Source organism: Leopardus geoffroyi, chromosome C1 (genome assembly GCF_018350155.1).
Source record: "Leopardus geoffroyi isolate Oge1 chromosome C1, O.geoffroyi_Oge1_pat1.0, whole genome shotgun sequence".
In the NCBI taxonomy this organism is placed as follows: Eukaryota; Metazoa; Chordata; class Mammalia; order Carnivora; family Felidae; genus Leopardus; species Leopardus geoffroyi.
In genome coordinates, this window is record NC_059328.1 from 186,206,673 (window position 1) to 186,217,929 (window position 11,257).

The 11,257-nt window shown below is 42.4% G+C and overlaps 1 protein-coding gene across 2 annotated transcripts in view; it reads left to right on the plus strand.

Moving 5' to 3' along the window:
* MAIP1 (matrix AAA peptidase interacting protein 1) overlaps positions 1-8,256 on the plus strand; it is a 39,183-nt gene extending 30,927 nt beyond the window's left edge. For both annotated transcript variants that reach the window (XR_006713082.1, XM_045480647.1), the window contains exon 6: positions 7,714-8,256. Coding sequence is in view for 1 of the 2 variants with exons in the window: in XM_045480647.1 (XP_045336603.1) it covers positions 7,714-7,756 (43 nt within the window). In the remaining variant the exon portion in view is untranslated. The remainder of the gene's footprint in view (positions 1-7,713) is intronic.
* The last annotated feature ends 3,001 nt before the right edge of the window (positions 8,257-11,257 follow it).

Here is an 11,257-nt window from a genome sequence, read left to right on the forward strand (position 1 = left end):
GGCTCCCATCCCCCCAGCCCACATGGCAGTTCCTTCAATGACCATGGGCAAGTGACAAGTTTCCTCTCCAAACTTCATTCACATCCGTATATAAAATCAAACACACAAACAAAATAATCTAAAAATTCCATGCAGAGTTGCTTTAGGAATTGATTGCGATAGCATATTTGTACACACCTTTGTTTCCGGCACAGTAAGTCCTAAATTCATTTCTGCTTTCCTTCCCTTCCACTTGGCTCCATGCTCCAAGTACTGAAGGCAGGTCCTAAAGATCTTGGTTAGACAAGCCCATTGGGAAATCTAACCTTTAAGCAATCTGCAGGGTTTTTGTTATTGTTGAGCAGGAGCAGGTCAAAGCAGCCCCCTTACAAACAGCCTGCCAGGCTGGCATCTCGTCCTCTTCAACTAATGACCAACAGCTACAAACCATCAGCACTTCCCCATTAAGCCAAATGGAACTTCTAAATCTGCACTGATTAGATACCCCAGAGCCTGGCTGACAAGTAGCTTTCCTGCTCCATTTCTTGATATGAGTCAGTGAATTAATTGCCTGACCCATTGCTTTCCAACACGGCCAATTAAATGAATTTTCCGAGGACTAGCATGAGCCCTCCGGCCAGCAGGGGGCCTCCTTTGCCAACATAACTGAGTTGGTGTTCAGGCTAGCTCAGGCTAGCTGGGTAGCTCAGGCTACCCACCAGAAATTGGGTACCTCTGAAAAGCTTGCTTAGAACAGGGGTTCTAAATTTGGGGGCCACCATCTCTATGGATAGAATTCTGTGAACTTGGGTGAGGGAAAAACTGTTTATTTTCACTAATCTCTAACTGAAATTTAGCATTTTCTTTAACTATGAATGCAGGTAACAAATCACAGGTATCTGTGGATCCCAACATAGTTGTGGCAGAGATCTTGAAATATTGGTTGTATCCCTCATTACTTCAAAATTCCAGTAGAAAGAGGACCTGCTGCTGGATCTTGTTATTTAATACATTAATAAAGAAGCACATATGGACCATAGAGCAAATTTGTTGTTTTTTGTTGTTGGTATTTTAATATTGAGAAACTTAGTTTACTTTGCTTTGTTTTTATTTTATTTTATTTTATTTTATTTTATTTTATTTTATTTTATGTCATTTTATGTCCTTTTATGTTATTTTATTTTATGTCATTTTATTTTACTTTGTTTTGTTTAAAACATTCTGAGTAGAGGCCCATGGACTTTACCAAACTGTCAACAGTATTCATGGTATAGAGAGAAGGTTAGGAATACTTGGCTGAGAAGCCACTAGGCTGGTCTCTGGGAAAAAGAAGTTAGTCTTCAAGGGAATCTTTACACTTAATAATTTTTAGTTGTGACTCACCTCTTGCTCTTCCATCTCCTCTGGTGACATAAAGATATGTCAAACATATCAAAAGTATCAGTTACAGTGCTTGTCAGTGTACAATTTATATCAGAATGAAATTTTAGTGTATTCAGAATTGTGTTGAGTAAATTTTAGGGCCTGTCATCCTGACCTTAGGGAGGAAGGGACCTAGCTTTTCCAGTGCCTTTGATTTCACATTTTCACTACACTTGGTTGAAATCACCTGAGGAGTCATCTGAAATTGTAGGAGTTTCTGTCCATGCTCAGCTCTGAGAGAGAATCACTTACTTTTCAGTGAGAAGGCCTCAGCCCATGGGAGTGTGGCTTCCAGAATCTCTTCTTCTTCCACTTCTGTAAGAAATGTTCTGAAATACGTACACTAGAAGTGGGGATGTGGAGAGTTTCTTTCCCCAGATTCTTCTGTTCCTTTTCCCTCATAAAAGTTCAGCCACACTGGGAGATGGCCAGGCTGTGCTCGGCTGAGGTTTTCCTGACCAACGTTGATAGCTTGTCCTGGGCCTCAGCCTTGGGGGCACTCAGAAACCCAGCAAGCCCACACAGTAATTGTCACCTCAGCACTTTCTCCTCCCTCTTTCTGAACCTCCTACTTTCTCTGTTGGGCCTTTATGCTGTCCCTTCCCCCACCACTCCTCAGGCCTGCCCTTTCATTCCCAGGTCAAACCTTTTTTAAAATTCTCTAGGAAGAAAATGGCTCCAGGGGCAGCAATAATATCAAAACCAAGAACCATTCCTTTCTGAAAGACCTGTAACATGCAAGTATTGTGTGAGGCACTTTTCATGTACCCTGTCCCCAAATTCATGTCCACTTGCAACCTCCAAATTTGACCCTATTTGGAAATAAGGTCTTTGCAGATGTAATTAGTTAAGAATCCAGATGACATCATCTGAATTAGGGTTGGCCTAAATCTAATGACTGATGTCCTTCAAAGAAAAGGAGAGGACATAAAGATGCAGAGAGAAGGCAGTGAGAAGATGAGGCAGAGATTGGAGTTATGCTGCCATAAACCAAGATATGTCTGAGCCATAAGAAGCCAGAAGGGACAAGGAAAGATTCTTCCCTAGAGCCTTCAGAAGAAACATACCCCTTCCCGCTAACACCTTGATTTTGGACTTCCAGCCTCCAGAACTATGAAAGTAAAAGTCCCTGTTATTTTAAGCCACCCAGTTTGTGGTGCTTTGTTACAATAGCCATAGGAAACTAACACGCCAGCCAATGAGAGGGGCATTGTTACTCACCTTTGTCAAATGAAGACACCAGGCTCGAGAGGCTACATACCTGCATAGACTTGCACAGCCGGTGGAGGACCTGGAATTTGAGCCCTGATTTAAGAAACCCCCAGGGCCTTCCAACTTCCCTTCAGCAATATTGGATTCAATTAGTTGTTAACTTTGATAGTGGATTAAAGTAATTCATTTTCAGGTTCCAGGGAGACATTGGGCACAAGCTGTGGCTGCATTGCAAAGAGGGTATGGAATTCCTAAAAGACCTCTAGCCCATCCGGGGAGGGGAGAGGAGAAACAGGAACCACGTGCCAGCCTCCTGCTTAGTTGTTGTTGGAGAGCCACCGTGGAACGTGCACTCCAGGACCATTCTTTGGGGAGGCTCGTTCTCTCCCTTCACTTGCTTCCTTATCCAGGCTCTTTCCTGGGCTCTATGGATATTCAGATGAAGAATCAAGATCTTCCTCTAAGGCAGGACTCTTGTTATTACAGTGAGCCCTCTATTTCCCAGCAGAGTAGGGTCCTAAAGGCTATTAGGGACTTTTTCATAAGCCCAAAGTGGCATATGTTGGTGAAAAAGGCTTGATTTAGCTCAGGTGCACAATTATTTTTTTTTTCACAGGAACATTTCTAAGAAAATGGGTGTCTGTCCTTATAAAATCATTTAATTCCTGAGGCTCTTAGGGGATTTGTCGTATTTTACCTATCAGGCCTTATAGTGGGGTGTGAAGTTCCTGGGGATGTTGGACACCTGTGTACCCCATCAGCATGGTGGACGGCTGGCCTGTGACTTGCTTTGGTGATGCTTCCAGGAACTCAGCGGTGTCGGGTCATTTGACTGAGAGGCTGGCAATTTATTAATGTCCCTATCCCTGGCCTGTCAAGAGTTACAAGGTTACACGCTGACAGGAGAGTTTTTATTTAAAAACTAGGATTTCTAAGACAAGATCAGTTTTAGTCTTGGCAGTCCTAGTACTGTCACTATAGGTAAAACTCATCACAAGTTCAAATCCCAGCTCAGTTCTTTCCAGGTGGGTGTCCTCAGGCAAGTTCTCAAGCATCCGTGGTCTCTGGGCCTTTCCGTTTTGAAAACACTAACCCATCTCAAAGGCCTGTGGTAGTCTGAAAATTTAAAAGTCAAACAGGATATAAAAATGGGAGGAAAAAAAGTAATAAAAAAATATGTGCTATCCTCTCCCCAATTTAATACTAAGGGCTATAGTCAGATGTGAAATGACCACAGTGCCACATGCCCAAAGCAAGAAACAGATTATCCTAAATGATTTTTTCCTAAAAAGCTATTGATCCCCTTCCTTTTGTTTCCCACCTAGCTCCTAGCAGGAGAATAGATGATGGAGAATAATAACCTATGTCAAGTTGGCAGTTTTTGTACTGAAGTACAAGATTGTGCTGTTATCAGTCCTGTGAGATCAGGGGTCCCTAAATATGTGAGACAGGCTTTCTTTGTAGTTATGTTTTAGTCAGGACCCTTGAGCTTTTTTGTAATAGGATCCTAGTGTCTTGTAGAAAAAGCCTTCAGTGTCAGCTGGTCCAACCTCCTCATTTGACAGACAGGGAAACGGGGGCCAGAGAGTCACATCTCTTCAGGCTTCATTTTCCTAATCTGTAGATAAGGCCCTATATTTTTAGGGCCTAGAAAGGTGCCTGGCATGTGATAAGCTTCATATAAATGTTTGAGAGGCAGCAAAGCTTGTTAGTGGAGAGAAAAATCTCTACATCAGACTGCTGGGTTCATATGCTGGTCTTCCCCTTACTATTTTGTGGCCTTGGGTGAATTAACTAAAGTCCCTATTACTTTAAAGAAAAAAAAATTTTTTAATCTTTATTTATTTTTGAGAGAGAGAGCGAGACAGAGCATGAACAGGGAAAGGGCAAAAAGAGAAGGAGGCACAGAATCTGAAGCAGGCTCCAGGCTCTGAGCTGTCAACACAGAGCCCAATGTGGTGCTTGAAGTCACGGACCTCCAACTCACCCACTGTGAGATCATGACCTGAGTCAAAGTCAGATGCTTAACCGACAGAGCCACCCAGGCACCCCAAGTCCTTATTCCTCATAGAAATGTTGTAAGGATTAAATTAGTTACTATATGTAAAACACCTAGTGCTCAACACATAATAAGCACTAGACAGGGATTAATTCTTAATATGGCTATTTTAAAAGCGATTACATGGTTTGTATGAGACTGCCTATTTAGTGGCAGAGCCAGAAAAAGAATAAAACTTGTTGGCTCCTACCTATGCATACTCTCTGCCAAACCAATGTTCCTCCCCAAGGAAACTAGTTACGTTTCTAACCTCTTTGAGGCTATTTCTGACTCCTAGGATTATGATAGAGCTGACTTGTTTATTTCACCCACAAGGATCGTAGAGTTTGCAATACAACTTACTCGATAAACTGTGAATAAGGTTCATCGACAAGCTATACACAATTCCCTGGGACTGAAAGGGAAGCTCTGCCATTTGTCTCCATTAGGGGGCGCCAAAGAGGAGACAAAGGTGCAAGGAGGAGGAAGAACTAGCTGCTTCCTGTTCTTTCTGTTCCCGTGGGGGTTACCCAGCAATGGCCCTTCCCCCTGACTCTCGCCCAGAGGCAATGATTTCAGTTGTGCAGTTTTCCCAATCTTCTCTGACACCCCTTGTCGGAGATCTGAATTCATTCTCTAAGATCCTCAGGCACCAGCACCAGCCAAGCTCCCTTCCAAACGTCTAAAATGTAATAATCCAAAAAATACTACTAATAATAATCCTGGCCTCTCTTTATTCCCTAGTTGGAGGTGGTGGGTACTTTGTGCAGTTATTACCTCTGTGATACTTCAGTGTTCTCTTTATGCTTTTTTAATTCTTTTACACTTGGTTAAAAATTCTTTATGTTAAATTCTCACTGTTAAAATAATTAGGGTGGTTTATTTCTTCTGAGACCTTGGCATATACACACAGAAACATGCATTTACAAAAATAAAAATAATCCACTAATAGAGGCAAATGCAAGTCCTTAATCATCCTTTCTCCCTTCTCACACTCCATATTGGATGTGGTCAAGTAAATTAGGTCTTTTTTGAGTGCCTATCAGTTACTCCATTCCCTAGAGGAAGTCACAGTTATTAGCAGGTATCTGTCCCTCCAGAATTAAAAAAAAATTTTTTTTACGTACATGTGTGTACACACTCATATATCATAGACTATGCTTACATAATGAAAACATAATGAAATAATCCTATATTAGCATTTAAAGTCCTTTTTGTCTTTTCTAAGAAAGTTGATTTCTTCTATTTCAAATCTTAACTAGAATTAGATCCCAGTTCTCTAATTTTCATCTGTTCCTACTTTATTTCCCCACTCAAAATGCCATAGTCTTTCATTTTTTTCTTTGATATAACTTATGCTAGGTACAAGGTAAACACACAATAAATGGTGTCACGAAAAGAAGAGAATGCCAGAAGGGTTCAGAATAGGAAGAAATCACTTTCAACCGAAGAAGCCAGCAAAGACTTCACAGAGGGGATAGAATTTGGGTTGAATCTTGAAAGATGTGTTGGGCTTGAAATAAGAGAAGAGAAAAGCCAGAGAAAACATTAAGAACCCTGATGTATGTGGTCTAGAATCTCTATGATGGTGAAACAACCTGCTTTCTGCCTCATGGAATAGGATTACACAAAACCCACCATGAGGCTGATCCAAGAAGAAAAATATCCATACATAAAACCATGAGATGGACCCAAAGAGGAAAATATCTATTTCTCTGGTGTCGGATGGGATGAGTCTACCCTGCCATGTCCAAGATGCTGTAAGATTCGTTTCCTTCTTTGTTTATCCTTCCCACTGTTCTGACAGCAGCTCCATTGTGCCCTCTTTCCCAACACTGCTCAAGGCCCCTCCCCACCTCAGAAAACCCAAGCCCTCACCAATGAACAAACAGGATTTTTTTTTTTTTTTACATTTTTAAAATTCACCTAAATTTGCAGACCCTGGTCTTACATTCAAAATCAAGCAGCCCTGTTGCATTATCATTTGTAATCCCTTTAGATTTTCCCTCAACATCTCAATGAAATTCTCTCATAAATCCCCTTCTTTGCTGACCAAGTGCTGTGCAGTTGCTGATTTTGCAAGATACGTGCTAATGTAAAGTATGTCTCCTTTGAGTCTCTTTATCACTTGGTTGCTCTCTGCTCCACCTTCTCCATATTTATGTCCTTATCAGAGCTGCACACCGTATTTCAAATGAGCCTGTGTTCTTCCTGCCATGCCAGAATATTGACTGTAACCCGATAGCCTATCTGAAAATTGGTGAGGGGGGGTGGGGAGGATTCTTTTCCTCATTGTGGTTAAAATAGCTTGCCTTGTAAATGCCAGAATATATTTTGGCAGATTAGGGTTTTTACAAAGAATGGTGTCAAATGCTTTCCAGAAAGGTGTTTGAATTATTTGGATAGGCTGCTTCAGCCATTAACATGTTCCTTTGCAGCTTAACCTCACAGGTTTGCAAGACAGTTTCCCTGCTGAAAATGTGTGCTGATTTCTTTGTAATTAAACATAACTTTCTTAGCAATCCCTACATTCAAGCTGTGGCTTGGAGCTTCAAAACGCTTTCCCTGCTGCTGAAATCATGAAGCCCGTGGTCTCCTAGAGATTTTCTAAAAGCCTCGCTTAACAGAGAAGAAGCCTTCACAGCTTCTGTCTTATTCAGCTGTTGCCACTGATAATTTCAAAGACATATTCACAGACTCTGCTCTGCATCAGGCAGCTGTTATGTGGTTACTGAGTGTTTGTGTGAGAGTTTGTGGCTCCATGTCTCATTTCAAGTTTCTACTTGCATGGAAGATCGTCTGTTTGAGGAAGGTTTTGTGCCCCGCCCCGCCCCCCCCCCCCCCCCCCTTCCCTGTGCAGCGTGTTTCCTGTTTTCTTTGGGAGGGCTCTGTGCTGTAATCATTCTTCCATTCCAAGTGCCTTCTGGGCTGATTTACTTAACTGTTTTGACGCCTTCTCTGTGTCTAAATTTGCATTTCCGCAATAACAGTTTTGGCATTTATTTCCTATGGGCGGAGCACATTTCACTTCTGTCTCCTCCCTATCATTTCTCTCGGCTCAGTTTATCTCTGCACATGCCGCATCCTTCCAGACCTGAGACCTGAAACCTCAGTTTTGCTTTCCTACTGCTTGGATTGATGTCAAGATGATTTATAAAGCACTCTCATCCCAGTGCCATGGGCCAATGATACCATCAGTTTCGCCGCTTCTGAACTGCTTACCTGGACTCGCCTATTGATTAAGGCCACTACCAGATGCAGCTATTCCATGCGTTCCATCCAGCAAGCCCTGGTTTATAAGCCAGTCATTTATGATGAGCATCATTTCAGTCATCATTGCTCGATGTGCCTTTGGCACTTTTTTGATTCACATTCATAGACTGCAGTCACCCATAATTAAGTCCTGTTGCTGTTGCATGAATTATTTTATCTCGTCATATTTAATTCACCTCTCTCTTCTTTTGGAAATCTCTAGTGAGCTTCAGGCTTCATCCTGTAGATCTTTTGTCTATTTCTGAAGCTAAAGCTAGATTGATTACACATTCTGGCCTTTGAATACTTCGTGCTCGTCCTCATGCCAGGAATAAAAAGCAACCTATCACCAATTTCATTTTCTCCTTGCTTTCTTTTGTGGTATCCAACGCTTTTCAGATCACTGTAATCCACCTGAAGACGGTAAGTGTTTCCCTAGACCGGTGGTTCTCCACTGGGATGATTTTGCTCCCTAGGGATGTTTGGCAATTTCTGGAGACATTCTTGGTTGTTTACAATTGATGATACTGGCATCTAGCGCACAGAGGCCAGAGATGCTGCTGCACATCCTGCAACACACATGGAAGCTCCTCACAATAAAGAATTATTCAGTCCCTCAATAGAGAATTATGGAGGCTGAGAAACCCGGCACTAGACCATATGGTTCTAGATGTACTTGAACATGGTAATGATATATTTCTGCATGTGCCTTCCCAGATCCCGGATACCTGGTCTCTGGATACAGACGCCATCAGACTCTCCTTTAATAATATATCTATACTTCCAACTCCGGTTTTAGGATTATGCATGTGAGTGGTTGAAACTGTGTGTGCAGAGCCCAAGTTCACTGTTAATCCTTGCTACTTTCTTAATTTAGTTACACATGATTCTTTCTTTTAACCAGAAAAGAAATAATAGCCAGCCGGTGTACATTCGTTCATTCACGAATATTTCACAAATATATTTTGAGTGCTGAGCACTGTGCTAGGATGAACACTGTACTAGGTGCTAGGAAGCAAAATCAAAATGCTTTTTTGTATTTTTGGAATTTACAGTCTAGTCAGGAAGACTGACAAAATGGAGAAAAGTATTATGAAGAAAACCCAGACTGGTGATACAGAATAATGGGAGGGAGGGAGAAGAGCGGAGGGAAAGGGGTTCACAGAGACAGAGGACAGGGAAGACCTCTCCAGGGGGGGGGGGGTGACGTTGTGGCTAAGGAGGATCCAGTCATGCAGAAGCAGGGATGGAGGGAAGAGCATGTGCTAAGAACCTTAGGCCAGAGCAGCTGGCTTGTGGGAGGCACCAGTGTGGCCATCCCACAGTGAGCAAAGGGACAGCGGGCCTATCCCGGGTCAGAGAGAAAGAGGAGGGCTGCCCCACGCAGGGCTTTTCAAGCCATAGGATACAGTAGACTTTATTCAAAGTGTTTTGAGGCTTCCCTCACTCCAATAACATCAGTCCTTCCTCCCCTCATTCTTTACTTGCTGCTTCCACAATGTTAGGTAAATGACACTCAACAGTCCCTCTTCCAACCTGTATAGAAATTCTGAAGCTGCCAGTGCAGTGGAGGCTTTAGCAGGACAGAGATATCATCTGATTTGCATTTTAAAAGATCATTCTGGCTGCAATGTGTGGAAAATGGGGAACAGAGAGAAGAAAAGGAAGTGTCTGGAATTGTAATCACACCAGTCTCGATTTGGGCTGGGCTGGTGGCAGTGGGGATGGAGAGAAGGAGGTGGCTTTGAGAGATCTATCTGAATGTCTGGCCTATATACTGAATTTGGAGGGAGTGGAGGAAGGGGAGGAGTCATGTCAGTGCCTGTAGCACTACAGAACTACTCAGTGAAGGAAGTAAAAGGACTTTGGGTTCCTACTGACCACAAACATCAATCCAGAAGCCCCCTAAATCCTCACTTGTAAGTATCCCAAGTGAGTTATGACTGAAGGCAGAGGAGAAGAGACTGAGTAGGAATTCATTTAGTCATTAATTCTGACCAAGTGACCTCCACTGAACCTAATCTAATGAGGTAGCAGTCAAGAAGGCAAGAGGCAAAGGAGGGTGTAATGGAAGCATTGGTAGTAGAAGCCATGTGGAGAACAAGAGTACAGCTCTGGTCATCAGGGGGACTGCGCCTGGCCCAGTGGACAGGCCCCTGCTTCCTTCAAAGGCTTGGCTTACAAAGGAAGCATGTTGGGAGAGGCAGTGAGCTGGGAGCAAGTATTGGCCCTGTTTACCATCTGTGGGGAAGAGGACAGCCACAGGAACGACAACAGCCACTCGTTTCTCCACCTCACCATGGATCCATAGATGGTGGGACGGTCCTCTCTCTGTTCTTTCTAGAGCATGTATCTCTCTCAGTAACCCACAGAAATATTGATGTTTACCATTCCATGTATAATCCCATTCCCCATGAATTTAAGCAAGCCGGCAATGGCTCAGACCTCTCTCTAAAGTAGAAATTCTTCTGTATTTAGAGACCAGATTTTCTTGACCTGAATTATCTAGAATATATCGACTTGTACTCAGAGCAAAAGAGAATCTACTTCAATTGCAGAGTAAAGTCTGAGAGTGCAGTTTGCTCTGAGCTCTGGGGAGTCAGCTCTTATGTTCCTTGGGTAATCTAAACATGACCTTTCCAAATGTTTTCATCTAAAGCAAATGATTTCACTCTCTTTCACCAGAGGAACATCGTCCTTTTATTATTTTCCTTATTGTTTCTGAGATGTGTGGGGTTTCTTATGTGCTCAGAGTTGTTCTTTGGAAATCAAGTCAAACCATTGCACTGGTGTTCCATACTTTTATATCCAAATAAGGATTCCTATTTTTTCTCTGGCTCCAATATTAACTGGGATTTTTGTGAATGTCTTAAATCCTTTTCACAGCTCACTCTACCAGACTTGTTTACTTGGTCTACCTGAGCCAAGGTATACAACAGGTACACTGTGAAGGAGTGGAGGTTGGGGGGCTGCAGACCCAGTCAAAAGGAATCTTTGCGCAGACTCCAAAGTCATGACTCATCGAGAGTCGAGCCCATGGGACTCTGGCATTTCCACAGGTGTTCTTTGGAAAAAAACAAAACAATGGCCCAATCATTTCTATCTCTGTCTCTATCTTTATCTCTGTCTCTATCTCTGTCTCTGTTTCTATCTTTATCTCACTATCCCTCTATCATCTCTCTATATCACTATTAATGTAGGCACTTAGAGCAATAAATATACTTCTCTTAATTGGTACACAGAATAAGTAGGTAAAATAGAGTAAAAAAGAAGTGCTTTTTTGAACCACAACCTGAAGTCACTCTGTTTCTAAGGCACCGGACTATGTCTGTATTTACTTAAAAGGCAAGTGTT